Source organism: Castor canadensis, chromosome 1, assembly GCF_047511655.1.
Source record: "Castor canadensis chromosome 1, mCasCan1.hap1v2, whole genome shotgun sequence".
Classification (NCBI taxonomy): Eukaryota; Metazoa; Chordata; class Mammalia; order Rodentia; family Castoridae; genus Castor; species Castor canadensis.
In genome coordinates, this window is record NC_133386.1 from 182,493,098 (window position 1) to 182,520,784 (window position 27,687).

The window sequence follows — 27,687 nt, forward strand, 5'->3', positions numbered from 1 at the left end:
AAAAACCCCAAACCAATGTTTCAAAATATAGGCTTATAAGATGAAAAATCCGTATTCTTCCTCTCTTACGATTTTTGCATTAAGTGATCTGAATATACATTCTAAAATATATAATGCTGTATACACACACTGCATAGCTAGCTCAGAGTTACTACTAGAGTTGCTTTAATGGAATTTAAGACCCCTTTGCCCATAAATACTTCCCTTTGTACTGTCTATTTTAACTTTATAAAGCTATTAGAATTACCATCTTTACAGATCCATTAGAAAATAAGTATACTCTTAAAATGCAATTATCTTGGGTGGGACTTCTGGACTGGTAGAGTAAGAACCCCTGGTAAAACTGATGCTCCATAAAAGCAGTAAGAACACTGACAGGAATATGAACTCTGAAAATTAATTAAAGGCCTGAAACAATTCAAGGGCTCTTAAAGAAAGGCTAGAAATCTTAGTAAGAAGAATGAGCTTTTTGGCAATGTAACTTGCCTATATCCCATTCTCTTCTTCCCAGTTCCTCTTCAAAACCAGCAGCATTGAAACCATGGCGACTATGAAAAGTTAAAGCTGTGTAGCCACTAGTGGGTGGGAGATCAGATTTGGAGCTTGTCACAAAGTCCTGAATCAAAGCATTGGAAATATTTGACTTATCTGGCAGTTTCCTGGAAAAGCCCCACTTGAAGGACCTGTTATTTGACTGACTCTGGCTAGCTCAGGGGGAAAAGCCCTATTTAATGGATGTGTGGAAAACAATCAGTGACAACGGCTTAATATCTAGCATTGCAGCTGGCCTGAGGCTGCAAAACCAGCTGAAGCAAAAGAGTTTGGTTAAAAACTTAAAAGGAAAATTTGAGGATTAAGATGTCCTCAGGGGACCTTGAAAAGCTCCTATATATTCTTAAGATTCTGGAGAACTGTATATTCAAGGTTGTGTACAGGCCCAGGAAAGACATTAAAGGGTTTCTCAGCTTTGACTGAACTTCAGACCCAGCATAGCAAGAAGTGAAGGCTAAAATAAAGTTCTAAAGTGCAAGAGCACTGGAGGCATGTCCCAGCACACATATACAGATACCCCTGCCAGAGGGTGGAAGGCATATTACTTTAAAGCATTTAAGTAAATCTCTGTCTAGTCATTTGCTGACCAGTAAGCTAATGACTTACTGAGCAGAGACTTTGATGGCTGCAAATTAAAATTACAATGAGATTATACTCCATAATCTCTCGGATGACAAGAATAAAAAAATTAAAAATAATGATTACTGGTGAGGACATAGAGAAAACGGAATTCTTATGTATTGCTGTTGTGAATATAAAATGCTATAGTCATTTTGGAGAACATGTTAAACATAGAAGTAGCATGTGATCCCAGCAATTCTACTTCTAAATATGTACCCAAGAAAACTGAAAACGTGTTGACATAAAAATTTGCATATATATTCACAGAAGCATTAGTCACAACAGAAAAAAGTTGAAGGAGATAAGGTGATAGTATATGGTTGATGGACTTCATATACCTATATGAAACAAAACTAAAAAACCTCTTTTGCTTTATGTAGGGTGGAGTGGGGCCTAAGACGGAGAGACAATGGAGGCAATGTAAATAATGTACAATATGAAGAAAAAAAAGTTGAAACAACTTGAATGACTGACCGATGAATGGAAAAATAAAATGTGGTATATCTGAAAAATGAAATGTTATTTGGCAATCAAAAACAACTAATATATGGATGAACGTTGAAAATATTATGCCAAGTGAAAGCCAGCCACAAAAGGTCACATCATGATTCCATTTATATGAAAGATCAGAAGAGGTGGAATCATAAAGACAAAAAAATAGGCTAACAGCTGCCAATCACTGGGGGTTGGACAGGAATGGAGAATAACTGCTACTGAGAGTATGCGGTTTTTCTTAGGGAGGGTGATGAAAAAAAATACTCTAAAACTAGAGTTACAAAACTTTGTGACTCTAGATTTTTTTACAAAAAACCATTGCATTATATAATTTAAAAGTCTTATAATCTCAATACATTTCTTATAAAATACACATAAAATTATTCCCTGTTATGATCCAACACAGGATGATACTGGCTAAAACCAGATGTCCTTTCACCTAAAAGGCTGTATAAAGAGGAATTTAAAAAGTGGTTGAATGATTCCAGTACACCACCACCAAAAAAAAGGCAGAACAAGAATCTTTCAGAATATTCAGCCTTTGTAAAGATGGCTGGTATGGCTGAGGTGATAAAACACAGAGAAGATAAGGGGAACACAGTGCAGGAGGAACTATGGATCTTAGACAGAAAACAGTGGCAGGAGAAGAATAGAAAAAAGGGGTTAGCAGGATAAAAATAAACCTTTTACATTTCAAGTTTCTTTAGCATTTCTAGTCTATGCATATCTAGTGATACATCCTGTATCACTTTCCTAAACCACCTTCCACATCCATTTTTTAGGGTAATAATAATGACTTACTGTTATTGTTATTATTGTGGTGCCATGGATTCAACCCAGGGCTTCGTGAATGCTAGGCTATATTCCCAGACTTTTGTTTTTCTGAGACCAAGTCCTGCCTACTACCTTTGCCACTGGCCTCAAACTCTTGATTCTCCTTCTTTGCTTAATACTGTTAAATTCCAGCTCTATTATTAGTTAATGAGGCTATACCACTGACTGGGTGGTGAACTGTCATTGACAATTTAAAGACTGCACTTATTTTTATTTTATTTTAGTTTATTATTCATATGTGCATACAAGGCTTGGGTTATCTCTCCCCCCTGCCCCCACTCCCTCCCTTACCACCCACTCCGCCCCTTCCCTCTCCCCCCAACCCCCTCAATACCCAGCAGAAACTATTTTGCCCTTATCTCTAATTTTGTTGTAGAGAGAGTATAAGCAATAATAGGAAGGAACAAGGGTTTTTGCTGGTTGAGATAAGGATAGCTATACAGGGAGTTGACTCACATTAATTTCCTGTGCGTGGGTGTTACCTTCTAGGTTAATTCTTTTTGATTTACCCTTTTCTCTAGTTCCTGGTCCCCTTTTCCTATTGGCCTCAGTTGCTTTCAAGGTATCTGCTTTAGTTTCTCTGCATTAAGGGCAACAAATGCTAGCTAGTTTTTTAGGTGTCTTACCTATCCTCACCCCTCCCTTGTGTGCTCTCGCTTTTATCATGTGCTCAAAGTCCAATCCCATTGTTGTGTTTGCCCTTGATCTAATGTCCACATATGAGGGAGAACATACGATTTTTGGTCTTTTGGGCCAGGCTAACCTCACTCAGAATGATGTTCTCCAATTCCATCCATTTACCAGCGAATGATAACATTTCGTTCTTCTTCATGGCTGCATAAAATTCCATTGTGTATAGATACCACATTTTCTTAATCCATTTGTCAGTGGTGGGGCATCTTGGCTGTTTCCATAACTTGGCTATTGTGAATAGTGCCGCAATAAACATGGGTGTGCAGGTGCCTCTGGAGTAACCTGTGTCACAGTCTTTTGGGTATATCCCCAAGAGTGGTATTGCTGGATCAAATGGTAGATCGATGTCTAGCTTTTTAAGTAGCCTCCAAATTTTTTTCCAGAGTGGTTGCACTAGTTTACACTCCCACCAACAGTGTAAGAGGGTTCCTTTTTCCCCACATCCTCGCCAACACCTGTTGTTGGTGGTGTTGCTGATGATGGCTATTCTAACAGGGGTGAGGTGGAATCTTAGCATGGTTTTAATTTGCATTTCCTTTATTGCTAGAGATGGTGAGCACTTTTTCATGTGTCTTTTGGCCATTTGAATGTCTTCTTTTGAGAAAGTTCTGTTTAGTTCACTTGCCCATTTCTTTATTGGTTCATTAATTTGGGGAGGATTTAGTTTTTTAAGTTCCCTATATATTCTGGTTATCAGTCCTTTGTCTGATGTATAGTTGGCAAATATTTTCTCCCACTCTGTGGGTGTTCTCTTTAGTTTAGAGACCATTTCTTTTGATGAACAGAAGCTTTTTAGCTTTATGAGGTCCCATTTATCTATGCTATCTCTTAGTTGCTGTAAAGACTGCACTTATTTTTTTATACAAACAAATAGGAAAGCCATTTCACTGTGTAACTCTCCCTCAAATATGTAAATATTAAACTAGGAGACTTTTAGGTCTAAATAATGATGAGGAAGAAGCTAGGTGTGGTAGTGTGTCTACAGTCCTAGCTACACAGGAGGCTGAGGCAAGAGGCTCACTCGAGTCCAGGAATTTGAGGCCAGCCTGTGCAACACAGTAAGACCCTATCTCAAGAAACAAATGAAATGCTGGGTACTGATGGCTCACACCTGTAATCCTAGCTACTCTCAGGAGGTAGATTGGTGAGGAGGATCAAGGTTCAAAGTCAGTCTAGGCAAAACATTCTCAAGACCCTACCTGGAAAATACTCAACAAAAAAAAGGGCTGGCGAGTGGCTCAAATGGGTAGAGTGCCTGCCTAACAAGTATGAAGCCCCGAGTTCAAATCTCGCTACCATCAAATAAAAATCCAAAACAAACAAACAAAAAAAACCCAAAAAAGGATTTGAAAAAAAACAAATAAAGTATACCAATTATATATATTTATGCATTTATTTATACATAAACTCCTAATTACATAAGTAGGTCCATAGAATGATACAACTAAAATTATTTCAATAAGACATTAAATCGATAACTAAAGTACCTGAAAATTAGTTTCTTTCCATCCAGGTTTTTTGGCAAGCATCCTCACTAATGCCTGACATGGCATTTCAGTCCGATCCATTAGTTCAACAGCCTTGTAGTAAAATAAGACAATAAGTGAGTTAAAGCGTTAAAGAGTAGTTCCAAAGGAAGTGCAAAAAACCAAAATCAAATAAGTCATTACCTCTAAAAGAAGAAGGGAACAGAGCTGGTGAGGTTTAATAAAGGAGCTTTCTTAGTTTCTGTTATGCTTCAGTTCTGAAGCTACGTGCGTGGGGTACTACTGTTTTATTAATATCACTGAAACTTTTAATTTCACATTTTACGAATTCACAAATAATTTTCCCCAAAGAAAGAAATAGCAATTTTCATTTGCATCGTGTGTGACATTAGCTGCTTATTCATTATTTTGCTTATTTTCCTAAAAACTCAGTTAAGTGGGTATAAGTAGGTAAGTGACATGTAAATTCAAGTCTAAACCATAGAAGTGGCAGATACAGGATGAGGTTCCTGCCTCAATTCCGACTGCTTTTTAAATTTGGCCACATTCCTCACAATAGAATCACAGAATATATGCCAAAATTTGACACCATGCCCCTTTCTAGCACATGTTCTGATAGTTTCTCATACCAGTAGACAGTGCCCAATCCACTAAGAAATTGTGAGGACAAAGGCAGAAACAGAGAAATGGAAGAGTAGTTTAAGTAAAGAGATTTGTTTGCATACCAGTTTATCAGCAAGTATTGTAATTTAAAAAATTCATCTAAGTTTTTCACCTATCATTTTACAAAAGCCATAGAATGCAGATGTTGAAAGATAAAACATTAAGCAGCTACAAAAAAACAAAATTCCACTTCGTCTTTAGCTACCACTGTAAAACAACTACGATGAAACCTATTTAGCAATTAGGACGAATCCTTCATTTGTCAATTCCATTGTCCCCACATAATCTAACTTCCTTTCATACTCCATCCATCCCTATGCACCTACCTTTTGGAACTCTTCCATACAAGCTAGCCGTTCCTTCCAGTTACTGCTGTCTAGAAGCTGTATACAGGTAGGGGGAAGAACAGCTGAAGCTTTTTCTTCACATACTTCTATCTATAAGATACAAAAATATGTTAAAATTAGGAAATGCTTAAGGAAACAAATGTAAAAATACCCTAGTCAAAACTGAAAGAAAACTCTCATAGGTAGGCTATGGTATCTTAGTCTTCTGTCATATAGAGGAAGTTTGTCTATGGCAATTTCAATAAACTAAAAGATAACAACTCACTGTTATATGGTAGAAATCAGCAAAGAAAGAACTCCAATCTCCTTATAGGTCTCAACATTCCATGGTCTCACAACATTGAGACACAGTGCAAAATACTCACAGAAAGCTCAGGTTCCACAATTTCTTTGGTCTCCACTCCTTTCTTATTCTTGGTTCCAATACTCCCTGCACCTCCTGGGGCAGCTGTTTTCCCTTTCTTAGATGGCCCACCAGCCTAAAAGAAATTATTAAAAAGTTAAATGCTTAAGGATTCAGAATAGTGGCTTTCTGGGTTCATAAAACCCGTTGAAATGAGAGATTATCATTTCAAAAATGATGATCTTCTGGAGAGAGCATCCAAAAATAAAAACATTTTTCTGTCTACAGAATTCAGCTTCTCTCCACAGAGAGACCCATGGGATAGATGGGTAATCTGCAGGCTTCATATTAAGAACCTCTAATTCAGAATAAGTTAAGGAAATAAAAGAAAAATGATGGATGGGAATTATATCACATGTACAAATTAATTTGAGAATGACATTCTAATGTCTTTAAACACCTCTAAATCTTTGCTACAAGGGTTCTAAGTTGTAACATTTACTCAATACTTAATCATAAGGTTTTCCAGTATCAAAATATATTATTTCTCATTATAGAACTGTATGATTTGCTAAGAAAAGGAGGGATTATCATAGAAACCTCAGCTATTGCTCCACTTATGTTAAAGATGACTATCTCACAGCATCTTTTTTTGGGGTGGTACTGGGATTTGAACTCAAGAGCCTCACACGTTAGGCAGGTACTCAATCTATCACTTGAGCCACTCTTCCAGCCCTCACTACATCTTTTCATTGTTAGGTTTTTTTTGTTGTTGTTTTTTGTTTTGGGGGGTTTGAATTTAGGACTTCGAGATTGTAAAGCATGTGCTCTACAGCCTAAGCCACACCTACAGTCCTTAGGTGTGGTGACTTGCTTGAGTGTTAAGTGTATGATCATGCAATCTATAAAAATGATAGTTTTGCCCCTTCAAATTAATACCTCATTATTCTTTTGTCTAATTGTAAGCAACTATTTAATAATAATGGTATTAGCAAGCAACTTGTTGTATTTGCCACTATAACCGGAATACTTCCAGTATTTTACCATTAACCATAATGTTGGCCTTTGTTTACTACATCCTTCACTATCTATAGATCTGTGTATACATTAAATCTTGTTAAAGCACCCACTGATTTCTATGTGACTAAAAAATTTCACCAAGGAGTTATGTTGTCAGGATTGGTGGCTGGTACCTATAATACCAGCCATGAGACACAAAAACAGGAGGATCAAGTTCGAGGCCATCCTGAACTAACATAGCAAGATTGTGTATCAAAAAACAAAACACACACACACACACACACAACCAAGCTGGGAGCCTATGGCTTTTACATGTAATCCTAGCTACTTGGGAGGCTGAGATCAGAAGGATCACAGTTCAAGGCTACCTAGGCAAACAGTCTGAGACCCCATCTTCAAAATAACCAGAGCAAAATGAGCAGGAGGTATGGCTCAAGGTGTCTGCTTTGTAAGCGCGATGCCAAGTTCAAACCCCAGTCCCAACAACAAAAAACCCCCCAAACCCACATATATCATTTCATACATTGAAAAAGAATAAATTTTGAATGTATCTTCTTCTTTTTGCTGTTTCTTAGGACAAGGTCTTGCTATATAACCTAGGCTGGTCTCAAACAAGATCCTCCTGCCTTGCCTCCTAAGTGCTACGATTATAGAGAAGTACCACCACGCCTGGCTAGCAAATTTTATAGTTTAGAGTTATCCTTATCCTGGAATAAACTTTATCTGGATTCTATCTGCCAATATCTTCTTATATATCTTCATTTATATCATTTCACCTCCATTTTGGAAGATCACAAGAAAAGAAATATATATTATAAGGTACACAGTCAATAGTAACAATATTATGGCATCAAACATCACTGTTCACATTGTTCCTTCAACCTTTTTTGATATTAAGAAGTTCCCCAAACTATAGTCGGGTGCCGGTGGCTCACACCTATAATCCTAGCTACTCAGGAGGATCGTGGTTTGAAGCCAGCCTCAGGAAATAGTTCGTGAGACTTGAAAATAGCCAATACAAAAAAGGTCTGGCACAGAGGTTCAAGTGGAAGACAACATGCTTACCAAGCATGAGGCCCTGAGAACAAACCTCAGTATTACCAAACAAACAAAAAAGGAAAAGTGATTGCCTCCATCATCCAAAAAAAAAAAAAAAAAAAAAAATTTTTGGTTTTCATTTTTAAAGACTTGCTCATAGTAAGAGAAAATCAGATAGCTCAGGCATGAAAGGTTCAGAGAATTAAGTTGGAACACAGAGCATGAGTAGAACCCTTACCTCACTGAGCTCTGAGTTTTCTCTTTATACAAACTAGGGATCACAAAAATACCTACTTTAAGAATAGTTACAATGACTAAATATGAGTATGAAGATAAAGTGAAACATAAAGTAACACTCACTAAATAATCAGTTCTCTTCTCCTAACCCTGCTGGAGTTCAGGGTGGGACTGGGAGTAGGTAAAGAGAATCAAACTTTTTGCATCTACAGCAAATTTTTTTTTTTTTGAGGTACTGGGGACTGCATTCAGAGCCTTGCACACAGTAGGCAAGCACTTTACTCCAGCTCTATAATAGATAACTTTAATATTTAAAAGAGCCACAGGGAAAGCATTCACCAAAGAATGGCACAGGTACTATTGAGCATTTGCCACATTTACACCATACAAAGTTGACAGTACATATACTGGTATGGAGACAGTGATGTGCTCGGGAGCACTACCAGAAAAATGATCAAGGTGATGCTATTAATGCCAAATGCTTTGCCATATCTTATTTCATTGTTCAAAAATTTTCTGAACCCTGAAAATGTATTCTTTTCTTGCATATGTGGACATTTGTGTATTTTTTGTTGTTGTGGTTGTTTGGTGCTAGGGATGAAACCCAGGGCCTCATGCATGCTAGGCAAGTACTCTAACACTGAGCTATACCCTTAGCTACTGGTCAAATGATTTCTGACAAGGTAACAAAATTACTCAATGGGAAAAGGACAGTTTTAGCAACAAATGGTGCTAGAAAAACTATCTCCACATGCAAAAGAATGAAGCTGGACTCTTACCTTACACCATATATAAAAATCAACTCAAAATAGACCATCAAAATAGACCATAAACCTAAGTATAAGACCTAAAATTATAAAACTCTTAGAGAGGGCAAAAGCTTCATGACAATGGATTTGGCAATGGTTTCCTAGACACAAAACCAAATGGCCTAGTCAACAAAAGAAAAATAAACAAATTGGACTAAATGAAAATGTAAAAGTTTTGTGGTCAAAAAAATACTATCCACAAAGTAAAAGGGCAACCCGTAGAATGATAAAAATATTTGCAAATCATGTATGTGAGATGGGATTAATATCCAATACATATAAAGAATTTCTAAAACTCAACAACCAAACAGCCAACTCAATTCAAAACTTAGCAAAGAACTTGAGTATATATTTCTTTGAAGAGGTTATATAAATGGTTAATAGTCACATGAAAAGATGCTTAACATTACTAATCAAATAGTAATGCAAATAACTATAGGACAAATGGTTAAGTCAATTGTGGTACATCCATACAATAAAATACTACATTCACCCTTAAAAAATTAAAAAGGAAATTCTGACATATGCTACAATGTAGATAAACTTAAAGATATGATGCTAATTGAAGTAACCTTGTTACAAAAAGACAAATACAGGGGCTAGAGGTGTAGGTCAGTAGCAGAGCACTTGTCTAGCATGAGCAAGGCTCTTAGTGGGAGAGGAAAGGGGAGAGGAAGGAAGGAAATGATAAGAAAAGATACTATGATTCTACTCAATGAGATATCTAAATTAGTCAACATCAAAGAAAGAGAAAGCAAGCCTGGGGATGTGGCAAAGTAGTACAGCACTTGCTTAGCATGTGCAAGACCCTAGAAAAAAAAGCAGGAAGAATGGTTTGCACCTGGTGGAGCGGGGTTTAGGTGGTTATTGTATAATGGGTATAAAATTTAGTTATGATTGCACAACATTATGAGTATGTTTTATATCACTGAATTGAAAACTTAAAAATGATTAAAATAGTAATGGTTACCATACTAAAAAAATAGAAAAAAAGTACTTCATTACCATTAATTAATTAATCTTTTTCTTTGGTGGGATTAGGATTTTGCACTTGTAAAGTAGGTGTTCTATTGTTTGAAATCACACTTACAGTGTCTTGAACTATTTCCCTGGGCTGGCCTCCAACCATGATTCTCCCAATCTCAGCCTCTCAAGTAGCTAGGATTAGAGGTGGGGGACATCAGTACTGGTTTTCATTGCCATTTTTTTTTCCCTAAAATCTTTAATAAGGTTTTAAATAGCCAAAGGTATTGCTGGAATATTATCTCTTCATTAACAGGCATTCTGTTTTACTTTCAAGGTACTCAATGACATGTTTCTCAAATGAAATCACACTAGAAGAACAACCATGAACCTGAGACTCAAGACTCTACAATACTAAATTTTAATGTTTAAATCATCTATTAACCTTAGAAATAGGTGCCTTTTTTAAGGGCCCTGGCTTAGGTGCTGAAACGTCCTTTGTGTCCTTGTCTCCTGCAGCCCCTGAAGCAGCGGCCCTTCCAGGCACAGGCTTGAATTCCTTCTTTTCAGCTGCAAGTCCAGATTTCTTACCATGTACCAACTCTACTTTTTCTGAACATTCTTTGATCTGGAGAATGAAAACAAGATGAACATTATTATGCCCAACTTTGAAAAATAATCACTACATTATTACCTAACAAGTCATTTCTCAGCTATACAAGAAGTCTCTCTTTCACCAAATATAAAATCATCCAGACTTTCTTAGCAGTAGATAGGTCTTACATTTTATTTCTTCACAAATTAGAATTATAATATACTTACAATGGCCACAATTTTGATGGAAGACATTTACATTTAGAAAGGTAATTTTCCTTGAACTAGATTAGTCATTCAACCTTTGTTTAGTTTTAATTTGAAAGGTATCACCATTGGAGCCTAGGATAAAATTTATATCCTCACAAGTTATGTTTTCAAACTCCAGGTCTGAACTATTGGTGAATGAAATACATTTCACAAGGTGATTACCATGATTTAAAAAAATTTTTTTTCTCCTTCTTCCCTTTCCTCTCTCCTTTCCTTTCCTTTATTCCCCTCTCCTCTCCTCGTTTCCCTTTTCCTTCTCCATTCCCCTCTCCTCTACTTTCCCTCTTCTCTCCTTTCCCCTCTCCTCTTTCTTTCTCTTTCTTCTTTCCTTCCTTTCGTTCTGTGGTACCAGGGTTTGAATTCAGGGCCTTGCACTTGACAGTCAGGCATTCTACCATTCAAGCCATACTCTCAGCCCTTTTTGCTCTGGTTATTTATTAGGGTCTTGCCTTTATTCCCGGGTCAGCTAGGACCACGAGCCTCCTATTTCCACTTCCCAGCAGGTGCATACCACCATGCCCAGCTTTTTATTGGTAGAGATGGATACTCATGGAATTTTTGCCTGGGCTAGCCCAAGACCATGATCTGCTGCCTCATGAGTAGCTCAGATTACAGGAGTGAGCCATACCCCACCTATTTTCTTCTTAATGAAACAGAACAAAATTGGTTAACAAAAAAACCCATAGTAATAGGGATGGTGATGCATGCCTATAATCCCAGCTACTTGAAGGTGAAGGCAGGAGGATCACCAATTTGAGGCAAGTGAGACAAAGGTAGCATGAGACCTTATCTTAAAAAAAAAAAAAAGGGCTGGGTTCATGGCTCAAGTGGTAGAGCACCTACCTTGCATGAGCAAGGAACTGAGTTCAATCCCCAGCGCTTGTGTGCACGCATACGCGCACACACACACAATCGCCTGCATGTGTGTGCAACACAAAATTTCCTTCATATTCTGTGTGGTGATAAAAAAAATTGGAGAAATTTTGATCAAAAGGATATCAGTGTTTTCAAATTTCAAGAAAACAAAACCACAATACAAAGACGCAGAACTGTTGTTCAATTACTATAACCCATTATTGACCTACCTTATCAAGTTTGAGTTTGTCTACATCAGCTAAGAATGGGTTTACTGCTTTTTCACCAACCACCTTCAGAGCCGTACCCAATGCTTCAAAAGCAGCATCTCTGACTTCAGGAGCAGAATCATTGATGTGCTATACTCAAGAAGTAAGTAAAATGATCTTTAATACATAGTACTTTAGGTATTACTAATTTTAATTCATATCAATAACTATCTCATAAGAATTTGCCTTTTATAATTTACTGAAGCAAACTATAACTTTCCTATTACTAATTAACATTACTCTTCACAAATTCTGCGTTAAGGAATGCTCTGGTTATCAATTCATCAAATAAGTGCTTCCTTTTCCTCATACCCTCTATCTAAAATGCCTCCACTTCCAAATTATCTTCAAATATTACAGATTTGATGCCTATGCTTGGCTAGATCCAGCTGAACACCAGTATGCCAAGTAAGAATCAAAATGTTCAGCAGTTAGTGGAGTCATAAATCTAATTTGTATTTTTCTTCAAGAACAGAAACACAAACAGTTACAAGAATTTGGATTCAGCCTCCAAAACAACAGAGGTTCTGCTTCTCATAAGATCATAATCTACACTGTGAAGTCAAATAGTCATTGTATGTAATTGGTAAGGGAAAAAAATCTTAAATAGGTATAAAATATCCCCCACCATGTACAAAGACAGTCCATACCTTAAGTAGAGCAGCACAAAAGGGCTTTAGCAAACTCTTTGGCAGGGTAGAAGCAGTGCAGTGACGGAAGCTTCTTGCAATAAAAAGAGATGTTTGCTGCTTGATGGTTGGGTTTTTATTATCCATTACTGCTAAAACGTCCTCACTGATGTTCTGTAGTGTTGTCTTTTAGAAAGAAAATGTGGTTAATGAGCATTTTAAAAGTGTAAATAATCAAAGTATCACACTGATGAAATTTACTTTAGATAAAATCACAAATTAATGCAGTTAACTTACAGTAAGGAAGACTGCATCAATCGCTTCTTGTAGGGCTTGCACCACTTGAGGCTTCTTTTCTTTAAATTTTTCCAAAATGGTTGGTACAACCTATAGAAGTGAATAGCTAGAATACTTAGCAACAAAAAGGAATGAAGTACTGATATACTATAACATGGATGAACCAAAATTTTAAAAATTATGCTAAGTGAAAGAAGTCAGTCACAAATGACCATATATGATTCCATTTATATGAAATGTCAAACCTATAGAGATAAGATGTAGATCAGTGGTTACTAGAGTCTTGAGGAAAAGAAGAATGTATTTGATTTCTTTGTTAGGGAACCAAAAACATCATGAAATCAGACACTGGTGATTGTTACACAACATTTTCCTCTCAATCTCTATCTAAGAACATATCATTTCATAACAGTTATCTCTCGAGCTGTTATTAAAAACAATGACCTAGGGCTGGTGATACCGTTCAAATGGTAGAGCACCTGCCTAGTAAGCTGAACTCCTAGTACCACCAAAAACAAAACAAAACAAAAACCAATGACCTTGGCTTTATTAAAACAAAAGAAAAGGTAAACATGTAAGATGAATACAAAGTCATTTCCTTTCTTAAAGGGCACAAAAATCTTACAGTGTAACAATTAAGAATTCTCACTCTGGCCCACTGTACCAGTGCTTCTCAAATCTACTTTCTGCCCATATACCTTCCATGCAACCATAAAGGTATTTCTATCAGCAACATCTCTAATTTTACAAAATGAGTATCAGCAAGAAGTCATAGAGTAAGGGAACAGGTACAGTACATAACATTCCTTCCCCACTTAAGAGTCTACTATATCTTACTGAACTAAAATTTCTCCTGCTTCTTCTGTATACCAAAGAGAAAAATAATACAATACCAAAAATTATAGCAATTTGTGATCAGAATGTTATCTTTTATATTCTGTTATTGATTTTAAATAATAAAGATGGAATTTTTATAATTTTTAGTTTTAGGTTCTAAACTATTATTAATTCATTAAAAAATTAATGCCATATATACTGAATGCCAAGCACTGTGTTAGCAGTGCTAGATAGTTCTCAAACATGCTGAGAATGCACTCTACCCTTATCCTCAAAGATTTTTTTTTTTTAAAGGTTTAAAAGATACATCAAAGTCAATGGGATCCTCCAAAAAATTATATTCAAAATTTCACAGAAGGGGTACAGATCAGAAAGAATATGGTTTCATGAGAAATATAAAGAACTTTTTAACACCAAAGTTAGTTATAAGGTTGAAAAATTAAGACATAGGTTATAAGCCAAAATTCACTTTTTTTTTTTTTTTGGCAGTACTAGGGCTTGAACTCAGAGCCTTCACCTTGAGTCACTCCACCAGCCCAATTGTTTGGAATAGAGTTTTTCAGGATAGGGTCTCATGAACTATTTGCCCAGCCTTGCTTAGAACTGCAATTCTCCTGATCTCTGCCTCCTGAGTAGCTAGGATTACAGGCCACCAGCACCTGACAAAATTCACTTTTATAAAAATAAGTTCAGAAATAGCTAAAAGAAATAAAGCTACACACTAACATGTTTGATACCACATAGTGTATATTAATGTAGTTTAAAAGGGAAAAAAAATCCCAATTATAGAGCAGTGACATCTTGAAGCTAAATAAGGTAAAACAAAGCCAGAATTCAAACTCAAACTAGAGGGCTAGGTATTATCCAACCATTATTTTACCAATTATAATGGATTTTAAAAATTGTTTTCTATCTTAAAAAGGTATTATGCCTAATACAAAAGCATAAACTATCATAATAAGTAACACCAAACTGGCTACAAACTAGTTTATGTATTGATAGCATAAATGTATACAAAAATATTTAGTGTTATAGGTTATAATTTTGATTTGTTTATCATATATAAGTCTAAGCATTTATAAAACTTTATTTTTTCATTTTCTTACTGATTTATTTGACACAGGGTCTCAGCATGTTGGTTGGTCTCAGAACAACTAGAGTCAAGCAAACCTCCTGCCTAAGCCTTTTCAGTACCTGGAACTATAGGCACATGCCACTTTCACCATTAGACTTTTATTTTTATTTATTTACTTATTCATTTTTTTGCAATAGGGGCTTGAACTCAGGGGCTACACCTTAAGTCACTCCATCAGCCCTTTTTGTGATGGGTGTTTTTTTAAAATAGGGTCTCATGAACTATTTGCCAGGGTTGGTTTCAAACCGTAATCCTGATCTTTGCCTCCTGAGTATCTAGGATTATAGACACGAGCCACTGGTGCTCGGCTTAGACCTTTATTTTTTATTTACTTATTTCTGGTTGTACTAGGGTTTTGAACTTGGCTTCATGCTTGCTAGGCAGGCACTCTACCACTTGAGCCACTCTGCCAGCCACTTACCTTTATTTATTTTTTTTAATAAGTCAGTTGTAATTTATTTTTATTTGGTAGTATCTTCTTTTGTTCAGTTTAAAGTCTCAGAAGTTATTTTTAATGTTATGATTAAGCAAGCGCCAAATGCCAAAGCTCAAGTTAGACTAGATAATAGCTTCAAAATATAAAACTGACACATGACTAGGAACTACTAGAACATTCTTGACTCAATCTAGGAAATCAAATAATCAAGTGTGGTAAGAAGTTATTCCCTAAAGTTCAATTTACTCAGTTTTCAGAATGCTAAATCATTCTAAGTAATTCAGACCAAATTCAGAAGCCATAGTTAAAGAAGAAAACTATCACCAACCTTATTGCTACTGAACTTATACAATGAAAATCACATATTTAGCAAATGTCTTAGGTTTTCTTCAAATAAATTACACTGAGGGATCATAATGGACAATCTGTATTAAATGTTTTGAGTTTTTTTTTTAAATAGGAAAACACTATTAAATATATACTATATATTTACCTCACTTATTTATATCGCCTTTCCTACTCTCATTTTCATTATGGTCCTGGTTATTATAAATTGTTTTTTCTTGGGCATGGGGTAGTGCTAAGGATATAACCCAGGGCCTTGTGTATGCTAAACAGGTACTCTACCTATGAACTATACTCCCAATTCCATGGTTATTATAAATTTATTTCTTCTTGTTGTATGTATACCGTTCTAAAAACAAAGCAAGATATTAGTAAGTAAACAACAAGCAAATACATCAACTCAATAAGTACTTTAAGTGAAATGCTAGATTTTTCTATGTAAGACTTATTAAGTTAGTTGTTACATCTCTATAAAAATTTGTGAGGGGGTAGGCTGAATATTAATAAAACTTAGTGAGAAACTTACCTTGCCCAATATATAGAGATCTATGTCAAAAAGTTACTTTAAAAATACAAAGCAAACTGGCCTGCTATTTTTGATAATTTTGCAGATTTGTATCTAAATAGGAGTGTTACTTACATGTCCTGCATATTGTCCAAATTTCTTCCTTAGCCCAACAGCCAGTCCAGTAAGGCATTTTGCTGCCAAAGCTACCAACATAACATTGGTGTCCTTTCCAACAACCTATAAAGAGGAGGGAAAAAGGAAAACCAAAATAGTCACAACTTTGTAGAGGGGTATTGAAAATGTACTCACAAGAAATGGGATGGCCAATTTTATTTCCTATTTTGATAACAGTGAATTTAGGAGATTCCATCATTATGCTGTTTTTATTTGGGGGAGGGGGAAGACAGGATCTTACTACATAGCCCAGGCTAGCCTTGAAGTTCTTCTGCCTCTCCATTCATTATGTTTAGTCTCCTATCTTAAAAGTTCTACCAATAAAACACAAAACCACAACTCCAAATTGCTCACTTTCCATTAGTTGCACCTGGGTTGTCAGCATTGCATAAATGCAGAAGGTGATTCTGATAATGGTAGAGAAGATGGAGGACTACTGACTTTGTTTTGGGACAAGAAAACCCAGAGTTTATCTCAGAAAGAAACCAAAGAGCAGCAGCTCTGTAAAATTTTTTATCCAAGGAACACCAGTAGAAAACTGTTGTATGTACCTTCAGAGAATCGATGGGGACTCTAAATTGCAAATGCCATTGTAACCATTTCTCCGAGGTAGAGTTTTGCAGCTATCATTTTACTTACATAATAATATAATCAAGTCTGTATTTAGAGGCTTAGGAAATTTTCCTCCATCATTGCTTATACTACTGTTCTCTTGTGCCCTACAAAGCACAGCACTTATCTGAACTCATGGGTAGTACATGCATCTGTGTCAATTCAACAAGACAATAATGATGACTAGGATCCTTCCTGGCGACATTTTACTATGACCCAAATCAGTTGGTGATAAAAGACTGCTTTACCTCTGAGTGCTCTAACACTTGTTTTTTACTCTTTCTTCAGTAGGTGCAGTGCCTCCACTCTACTCTGAATCTTATCTAGCCCTTACTTCCATAAGCAGAATGCTTCATTTTTGATTCTCTTCATTAAATGACATAGCAAACAAACATTCTAGTTGGCACTTATATGCACTCCCGAAATACTGAGGAGTAAGGTTTAGACATATTTTTTAATTAGTTAAAGTTTAATTAATTTTATGATGATGCTGGGGATCAAACCCAGGACCTTGAGCATGCTAGGTAAAGTGCTCTACCACTGAGCTACACACCACTCCCAAGAAACATTTATTAAAAACAAATTAGGGTTGGGTACCAGTGGCTCACACCTGTAATCATAGCTACTTGGGAGGCTAAGACCTCATCTCCAAAATAACCAAAGCAAAATGGACTGGAGATGTGATTCAAGCAGTAGAGTGTTTGCTCTCCCAGTGAGAAGTCCTGAGTTCAAACCCCAGACCTTCTAAAAAAAAAAAAAAAAAAAAAAAAAATAGGTACCAACTTTTAAAACTTTACTTTCATCCAGACCTCAGAAGGTAGGTACTATTACCTCAGTTTGGCAGAGTTCAAATTACATACAGAGATTAACTGTCTCAAGATGGCAGAGTTCATATTACATACAGAGATTAACTTGCTCAAGATTACTAGCTAGCAAATGGTAGTGTTATGATTCAAATTTAGAACTGTGTGAACTCCAGAACTCTTGCTCTCATTACTAAAGCATATTCTCCCTCCAGACTCACGTTCTATGGCAAGTCCATTTTCCTTATGAGTAGATGAGATCACAGTCTTAAAGATGTCATTAAATCTCTGATTATTATAAATCTAAGGAGAGAAATACTTTCCATTTAGCTCTGTATTGAACTCACCACTGGCATTCATAAACATTCTGATTATTTTTCCATACCAAAACACTCTCAGGTATGATTTATACACTGGACTTTATATTTAGAAATGGTCACAAAAAACATACCAGACTTCACTCCAAGAAATTCTGGTTCAATGAATCTGGGATGGCATCTGAACACACACACACACTAAAAAAAGGGTTGGTGAAGTGGCTCAAGGTGTAGGCCTTGAGTTCAAACCCCAGTAAGCAAAAAAAAAAAAGTACTATTACATCCATTTCCTAGGAAAGTACTTCTCCCTATGTACTGTAAGAGTAGTAACCAGAGAGAAGTGAATGATACTCAAGATCCTAATCTAAAACATTGAAGATTCTTAGTCTGGTGTGGTGACACATGCCAGTAATCCCAGTACTTAGTAGGCTGTGGCAGAAGATCTCAGATTAGAGGCCAACCTAAGCTATATGGAAAAACTGTCTCAATAAATAAGTATCCTGTGAGTGGAAAAGAAAGTGGAAGTGTTGATTTCTGAGAAAAATAGTATATGTGGGGAAACTGTATTCCACAAATGAGAAAAACTCAGTGATTTGTTTTCTCAGTGACTTCTGTTCTAGACCAGGGAAAGGAAAATTCAGCTCACAATCCCAATTTAATCTCAATTATGAGAAAATTTCCATAATAAAAAGTGCTAGTCAGGCATGGTGGCATGTGCCTGTAGTCTCAGCTATTCAAGAAGATGACTGGATTTCACAAGTTTGAGATTAGGCTTGGCAACACAGTCAGAACCTGGTCTCAAAAAAAAAAGTACCACCACTTTTCTTATAATCTGGGTCTACAATGTTAAAATGCAATGGGTTTTTTTTTTGGTGAGTGGGAAGCAGTACTAGGGTTTGAACTCAATACTCCACCTGCTACACTTGCCACTACTTGAGACACACCCCAGACCAACCCTTTTCTGTGCTTTAGTTATTTTCCAGGTCTTGTGTGTGCCCATCCTATCCTGTCTCCCCAGTCCCCTATAACCCTCACCCTGATCTGGATGTCAATCCTTCCAATTTCTATCTCCCAAGTAACTGGGATTATAGGTATGGGCCATGGCAACTAGTACAATGTGCTTTTAAGTAATTACCAGTTAGGTATGCTTATCTAATTAGTTTATTTAATTATCAATTAGATCATTGGAGTATTTAGATTAATGCATACAACTGAAGTTAACTTTTCATTGTTTTAAGTATCTTTAACTAGTAATTAGTAATACAAGCCACTAGTTAATAATAGTCAAGTCAGCTAGGTGGTGCTGGCTCACACCTGTAATACTAGTTACTTTTGAGACTGAGGCTAGAAGTATGATTCAATCAGTAGAGTGACTGCCTAGTAAGCACAAAGCCTGAGTTCAAACTCCAGTCCCACCAAAAAAAAAGAAAAAAAAGAGTCCAAAACATACTGTTGATGGAGGGAAAGGGAAAAAAAAATAATCAATGAAACTCATTATGAATTATTCTGTTAAAAATTATGATGAAGCTGGGCACCAGTGGCTCACTACTATAATCCTAGCTACTCAGGAGGCAGAGATCAGGAAGATCACAGTTTGACGCAAATAGTTTGCAAGACTCTATACTGAAAAACTCATCACAAAAAAAGGGCTGTTGAATTCAAGCTCCAGTGTTAAAAAAAAAAATTGTGATGAATAAAAGCAATAATTAAAAGGGGCGGATATAGAAAAGCTAAGTGACAAAAGGTTAACACCACATAGAAAGTCTGGAGATAACAGAACACGTTGAAACCCAAATCTTAATCTGAAGATTTAAAAAAACTCACAAAAACTATGTATCAATTGTTACTTTAGGGAATAGTCAAATTCAAAGAAATTATGGGGGCTGAGTCAAATCAAAGAAATTATGCCTGCAATGCCAGTGACTGGGGAGGCAGAGATCTGGAGGGTCATGATTCAAGAACAGCCCAGACAAAAAGTCAGAGAGACCTCATTTTAATCAATAAACCAGGTGTGGTAGTGCATACACATCTGTGGTCCCAGATACTTGGAAGGCCATACATAAGAGGATCTTGGTCTGAGACCAGTCCTGGGCAAAAACATAAGACCCTGACTACAAAACAACTGAAAAACAGAAAAGGGGAGCTGGCAGAGTGGCTCAAGTGGTAAAGCACCTGCCTAGCAAGCATGGGGCCCTGACTTCAAACCCCAATACTTCCAAAAAAGGAAGAAGAAAAGGGTTGGCATATGGCTCAAATGGTAGGAGGTCCTAAGTTCAAACTCCAGTACTACTAAAAAGAAATTAATGGGGAGGAGGGCATCTTATAAATGAAATAACTAAACCTGTAAGAACAGGAAAGCCCACAGAATATGCTAAGTCAAGTGACAACTTGGAAGAAAAGAGTTTAAGAAATAATTTCAGGAATACAACAAGAATTTCAAAATGAGTATATTTTTACTATCCATATTAAAGAAACAAATGGGAAATTAAAGGGATTACTCAATTTAGACAACAGAGAAAAGACTATTAAATGGAGGGAAGAGAATTATATTCAATATAATCTTTAATTTTACCACTTCTGCATTTCTTATGTCACTGACATAATATGGTTATGCAATTTACACATGTGTGTGCACATAGCAAGTATAAAATTAAAATGTCATGCCTCAGATTAATTCATTTTCATTGTTTTAAATATTTTAACCACAAAATTAAGTTTCTTCTTCACATCCTTTGCAGTCTTTGACTAACTCTCCCCACCCTACCATTTGAAGAGGAAAATGAGTTATTTTTTCTTTTCTTTTTTTGGTGGTACTGGGGTTTGAACTCAGAGACTTATACTTGCTAGGCAGGTGCTCTACCACTCCGCCAGCCCTTTTTTTTTTTTCTCCCTTCCTTTCTTTTCAGCTGTGACTCCAGACAGGGTATAGAGAGGAGTTTTACAAGCCCTTCTCTGGGTTTTATGGAGAGTTCTTGACCCTTCTGTGTTAGGCTCTTAAGGCAATGCATCAACCTTAAGAAGGCACAGGAAAGGACAAGGAAAATGAATTTTTACTGCTATTTAGACCTCTCAGAAATCTGGTGTGTCTACTCAAACAGAAAATTATAGAGAGGAGAGGAGGGGAGGAAAGAAGAGGGTAGGGGAGGGGAAGAGAGTCCCACTTGAGGAAAACATAGGAAGTCCAACTGCTAGGAAATAAAGTCTACTCATTATTCACCAATCCATATTGGCAAATTCTTCTTGCTAAAATTTATTTATAACCTCGAAATCAATGTTCATGGTACTTTCTCAGTCATTCACAGACAAATGCAGAGCTGTGCACATTCCCACCCCGAAGGTAGATCAAGGCAATGTTCTGCCTTCTTGTTTTAGCTTTCATACTACACACGATACATATCTTTTTCATGGTCTACTTAGTGCCATTATTTTACATTGTTGTGCTGCACACTGATGCTTTCACTATTTAAAATGGACCAAGTGTAGTGCCAAAGTGCTTTATAGTGTTCCATGTGCAAGGAGTTTCTGATGTGCCTTATCGAGAAAGCACATATATTTAATAAGCTTTACTCAGACATGAGTTACAGAACTACTGACCATGAATTCAATGCTAATGAATCAAAAATATATGTATTAAATAAGATGTCCTCGTACAGACTAAAACAAAGTTATGTAGTAACCTTTCATGTAGATGAAAATGTTGCGATGAGGATTACAGGACTCTAACCTATTTCCACAAGAAGCAATAATCCAGTATGGGGTAATTCAGAATTCTTGGCAACTTTATGAACATAACTACCTTAGATAACAAAAATCACTGTGCTTGAAGGTGCATATAATTAAAGATTAAACTCCTTCCCTACCACTCTAATCCTCTGTAAATTTCAGGCTGAGGAAGCAAAGTTTTTAGCCTTGCTCTATTCAGGAAAACTCCCACTTTTCCTTTTACAGTGCACTCTTAAAGCTCTATGACTATGTTCACAGTGTTTCTGATAAAAACATTTTAAGAAAATCCACTACCTAAAAAAACCCCAAAAAAACCAGTGGCAGCATTCAACTTTGCTGAACCTAAGCAATACCAAAGGAGTATTTTCTAAAAATGTTTATTTCTTCCTTAAATGGGTCTGCTAAATAACTGACCACATATTCTCATACTTGCTTGAAATGCTGATACAATACCGTATGGTATCTTTTGCTACCAAAAAAACCTTTACCTTTATTATCTGCCAGTGTAGCTTATTTAAGTAGTTCATCCTATGGAATTATAAAACTAATATTTGGTCCTAGATCAGCAAGATCCTTTTTCCCCTGAAGTTTGTAGAAGGTATCAAACAGCACATGAAAGGCAAAGTAATAATAAATACTGAAAACTAATCTCTCCAAACTAACTTACAACAATTCTTAAAACTTTTTTAAAAATATAATTCAAATACCTTTCCTTAAATGGCTCTGTATTTGTGATAAGAAAATATCACTGAGTTACTAATTAAGAAAAACTCAATGGTCTGGGCTGTTGTCAGGTTACCAAAACTAAAACTTTTATTTACCTTCTTTAATGCTTTTACTAAATCTGCATAATCGCCTGCTTCCAGTTTGGGATTTTTCACAAGTACTTCTACAGCCTCCAGGGCTTCTTTTCTCTCTTGCCATTTTTTTGCCTCCTGCAAGACACAAAATATGAGTGAGTCACTTGTTGAACAAAAATAAAAGGGAAGAATAAAAGTATTTTTTACACTCTAGTAATTTAAAGACACAACTTTTTTTGTTTTCAGAAACTGTGCCTACTATTCACAATACCAAGTTATGGAAACAGCCATGATGCCCCACCACTGACGAATGGATTAAGAAGATGTGGTATCTATACACAATGGAATTTTATGCAGCCATGAAGAAGAACGAAATGTTATCATTCGCTGGTAAATGGATGGAATTGGAGAACATCATTCTGAGTGAGGTTAGCCTGGCCCAAAAGACCAAAAATCGTATGTTCTCCTTCATATGTGGACATTAGATCAAGGGCAAACACAACAATGGGATTGGACTTTGAGCACATGATAAAGCGAGAGCACACAAGGGAGGGGTGAGGATAGGTAAAGACACCTAAAAAATTAGCTAGCATTTGTTGCCCTTAATGCAGAGAAACTAAAGCAGATACCTTAAAAGCAACTGAGGCCAATAGGGAAAGGGGACCAGGAACTAGAGAAAAGGGTAAATCAAAAAGAATTAACCTAGAAGGTAACACACACGCACAGGAAATCAATGCAAGTCAACTCCCTGTATAGCTATCCTTATCTCAACCAGCAAAAACCCTTGTTCCTTCCTATTATAGCTTATACTCTCTCTACAACAAAATTAGAAATAAGGGCAAAATAGTTTCTGCTGGGCATTGAGGGGGTGAGGGGGAGAAGGAGGAGGCGGAGTGGGTGGTAAGGAAGGGGGTGGGGGCAGGGGGGAGAAATGACCCAAGCCTTGTATGCACATATGAATAATAAAAGAAAAAAAAAGAAAAGAAAAGAAACTGTGCCTATCAGAATATTTTGTTTATAAAATTATTTATGTATAAAATGTATTCTCTTAAGATTTCATAGCCCTAAAAAAATATAAGAAAATAATGCTATTTTTTCATTTCTCTTTAAGTAAACAGGTATCAAACAAACAATATTAAAAATAAATGAATAAATAAATAAAAATAAAAAGAATCTCTAGCCGTGCCACAGGGGCACAATTATAGGGCAGGCATTTCTACACTGACAAAATAAGAAGACCAGAAAAGAACATCACATAACTAGCAACCAAAACTGTTCTGATCTTAGAGATTAGTTTTCTGATTATGAGCATAATGCCAACCCTTTTGTTTTAACTAGAGATCAAACCATCATTTAATGATTTGAATATTCACTATCTGGAAGAAAGAGGATACAAATGAAACTTGATGGTAGGGACCCCTCCCTGGGGCACTAGGACTGGAGTTAAGCATTGCTAGAGCACTGTTAAATACTATGAAAATCCTGTGACTGATAAGTATTATAAGCACCATTTTGAAAGCTTACTTTTCCTTTAAATGTGCTGACATGTTCCAGGTTAGGCAGGGTTGACTCCTTAGGTAACAGGTATTAGACTTTTCCCCAGGGTCTCAGCTATAAGAGTGAAGGACTGCCAGCCAGGCAGCTCCACTGGGCCACTCAGACCCCAAAGCACAACTCTACCTCCTGAAGGTACTTTCTCAGAAAACAGTTTGCACAGCACTTTTTGCCACAAGCCTCAGTGAACCCTAGATGATCCTACAGTCAATTTCTACTCAAGGCAGAGAGAGAGCACTTTCTGGTGGCCCAGAAGATCTGTGACTGATGCAAAACAGTCTTTCATTTGCCTGAGGGGCTGTCATGACTGGTGACAGGGACTGTGCCATGATTAGTGCAACACAATCCTTCATTTGCATGAGAGAATTGCCATGACTGGTGCATACCTGTTTGTCACAACCCCTTCTGGCTATGTAAGCTCAGTTTGTGAGCAGCCAGGAGACACCTTCCTATGCCGTCTCCTAGTGCTGCAACGGCAGATCCAATACAGTGTTTTTCAAGCTGGGTGTGGTAGTATATGCCTATAATCCCAGCTCCTCAGGAGAAGGAGATTGGTAGGATCAGGGTTTGAGGCCAGCCTAGGAAAAAAGTCTCAACAAATAAATTGGGCAGGTGTAGTGGTGCGTGCCTGTAATCCCAGCTACCCAGGTGTAGACAGGATGACCTAAAGCAAAAATAATATTCTATCTAAAAGACAAACTGAAGCAAAAAGGGATGAGGTAATAGTGCAAAGTGATAGAGCACTTTGCAAGTATGAGTCCCTGAGGTAAAAATCCCAGGATACCCCTCTGAAAAAAAACCAATCAACAACACCCCGCCCCGCCAAGTTCTCTATAGGGGTCTGCCTTGCCTAGTTTTGATTCTCATCATTAGTAAAGTGACTGAGCTGGTAATATGAAGAAAAGAGCAGTAACAGCAGCAAGAGCAGCATAGGGTTGGCATGCAACTCTCAGTTGCAGGACTGGCATATGGGCTGCAGAAAAAGCAAAGACAGCAATGGGGGTGATGGGAGTGTTACAGGGAGTACAGGGTCTGGGACAACCAGCAGAGCTGTCCTATGAAGAGTAGCTTCCCACCTCAGGGGGGTTCTCCTCTGGCTGTTGAAAACACCAGCGGCTGCTCACTGCAGAGGGCTTGCCTTTGGTCAACTGGGGCTACAGTGAGCTGAGATGTAAGCACCCCTGGGAGCCTGAAGTCCCTTTTGGTGGTGTGGGGGAGGGGTGGCGAAATTGACAGGAGTGGCCAATGGGGCAAGCAGCAGCGAGAGTTAAAAGTGGGCTGGGATCTGCTATGGAGACACGTGCAAAAGGCCCCAGCCTGAGGCAAAAAAAACCACTCTGGGCATCTAGGAGGTTTGGAACTGAGTGCCAATGCCCTACTGTAAAAAGGTCCATGGCAGAGTTCTAGTGCTCATTGTCATTCACTGGTGTTGCTTGAAAATATATATGCTCCAGGACTTGGAATAACTGAAAGAGCTTTTCCTCATCTACCAATGATTCCTATGGTGGGTAGAGCAGAAGGACCCCACCCCACCTAGCTATTTTGGGACACAAAGAAGGTAACAAACTCACTATCCTAGAGAAGATTACAGTGTAATCTTTTTGTTATGTTTTTTTTTGAAAATCTGAGAGAAAGTAAGGAACAAACTAAGGACAATGTACTAATTGTTGACAGAATATGTTTTGTAAAAAGTGCCATAATAGTTACATATACAAAGTAGTATAGGAGTAAAGAAGGGAAGTAACTAACTTACTCTCCTAGGGAAGATATGGGGTGAAAAGGCATACACTAGGCAAGGGCTCAGCACATCATTCTCTAATTCTATCAAGGTTATTATTTAAAATAAAATAAAGACAGTTAACTATTACTTACAATTTTGTCATAAAAGTCTTTGGGAAGTTTGGAAAGGATCTCTACTGCTTCCAAAAGCTCATAAGCATCTATCTGTGGCACCTCATCACCATCATCACCACCTTTGAAGTGGAAAACAAAATAGACATTAAAAACAGCAGGAATAGTTTTACTAGTCAGTTATCAGTTCTTTTCCATCCCTGATGAAGTCTTAATAAAGAAATGATAGTGCCATATCCAAGCTACATTTTATTAAAAACAGTCCTTCAAAATATGCCCAGTAAACATAGATTCTTGTGGCAATGCTAGTTCTTACTAATTTTATAGAAACTAATGTTTAAAATTGGCTTACCCCCTTCAGCATCTCCACCAGCAGACTGTTGTTGTTCCAATTTTGCTTCTAGTTCTTGCTGGGAACGCAGAAACCGACTTGGTTTAGGAGCACCTGTTGGCAATTTGACCCATTCTTCTTCTAGCTCTTTCAACTGCAAACATCAATACATTTTTAAAACTTATTTATACTCCACCATTAGAGAACATACTTAATATTCATATTTACTGATATACTGGGATTCATTTTCTTATTTATGTAGGGTAAACAAGAAAAATTTAAATTGTATATACTTTCTTGCATAAATCAAACTGATTTACTATACTGAAACTGAAGATGTATATCTAAGCACTAAGAAAGGAGAATAAAATCCACTTCTTAGGACACTCTCTTTAGGTCATGAACCCATATATATTTGCATGCTCAAAAAAGTTTACAAAAATAATTTTAAGAAAAATTCAGATAAGAATGCATTTCATCCAAACAGATAAATCCTGTGACCCAATAGAATTTATAACAGGATCATTTAAACTGCTATAAATTTAATACTAGCTGATCTAGGGATGTAGCTCAGTGGTAGAATGCTTACCTAGGATGAACAAGACCCTGTGCTCATCACCCGCCCCCACTCCCTCACACTCTGTCTTCCAAAAAGATTAAATGCTGGCACATACTAGAATCACTGAATGCATATCTGAGAGGATGAAGTTAACAACACAAAAAGTTAGCTATGCTCAGAAAAATCAAGTGACTTCAAAATTAAGAATGAAAAATAATTGTGTATAAGGACAAAATATCAATAATTGACAGGAAGGAAGCATCTTCATGTTAACTTTATGCAAAGACAACCAGAGAACTTCATGTCTTACCTGGACAGAATTTATATTTTGTAATGGGGGCCTCAGAGCATCCCGAATCCATCTATAAATCTCCACAGCAATTAGTTTGGCTTCATCTCGAACAGCCTTCTCTCGAGACTCAAAGAGTTTTGGCAACACTTTGATAATTGGCTTAAGCAAGATAATTTTGGAACCAAATTCACTATAAAAGTGAAAAATTGGGGGGAAAATTGTCACTACCCAATGTGCTACAGATATTTATAGTTCAATACCATGTATCATATTAATAGTTACATAAGCTGAGTTTCTTTAGGGCAGCAAAAGAAACTCACAACCTTGTATATATTTGTGCCATTCTTCTAAGAATATTATTTATTCCCAAATAAACTTTCTAGGTAATCTGCAA

General features: G+C 36.8%; 1 protein-coding gene and 1 non-coding gene across 9 annotated transcripts in view; both read right to left on the bottom strand.

Annotated features, from left to right (window-relative positions):
* Ckap5 (cytoskeleton associated protein 5) overlaps positions 1 to 27,687 on the bottom strand; it is a 106,247-nt gene that overhangs the window by 43,839 nt on the left and 34,721 nt on the right. For all 8 annotated transcript variants that reach the window (XM_020156430.2, XM_020156433.2, XM_074044739.1 and 5 more), the window contains 12 exons: positions 27,312 to 27,483; positions 26,464 to 26,596; positions 26,133 to 26,233; positions 22,728 to 22,841; positions 16,410 to 16,514; positions 13,017 to 13,106; positions 12,741 to 12,905; positions 12,052 to 12,180; positions 10,548 to 10,730; positions 6,058 to 6,171; positions 5,672 to 5,782; positions 4,683 to 4,775 (listed from right to left, as the gene is read on the bottom strand). In XM_020156430.2, coding sequence (XP_020012019.2) covers positions 4,683 to 4,775; positions 5,672 to 5,782; positions 6,058 to 6,171; positions 10,548 to 10,730; positions 12,052 to 12,180; positions 12,741 to 12,905; positions 13,017 to 13,106; positions 16,410 to 16,514; positions 22,728 to 22,841; positions 26,133 to 26,233; positions 26,464 to 26,596; positions 27,312 to 27,483 — 1,510 coding nt within the window. The remainder of the gene's footprint in view (positions 1 to 4,682; positions 4,776 to 5,671; positions 5,783 to 6,057; positions 6,172 to 10,547; positions 10,731 to 12,051; positions 12,181 to 12,740; positions 12,906 to 13,016; positions 13,107 to 16,409; positions 16,515 to 22,727; positions 22,842 to 26,132; positions 26,234 to 26,463; positions 26,597 to 27,311; positions 27,484 to 27,687) is intronic.
* Positions 21,088 to 21,208, bottom strand: LOC141416748 (small nucleolar RNA SNORA26). Its single transcript, XR_012441337.1, has one exon. It is a non-coding gene; the product is annotated as a small nucleolar RNA SNORA26 (small nucleolar RNA).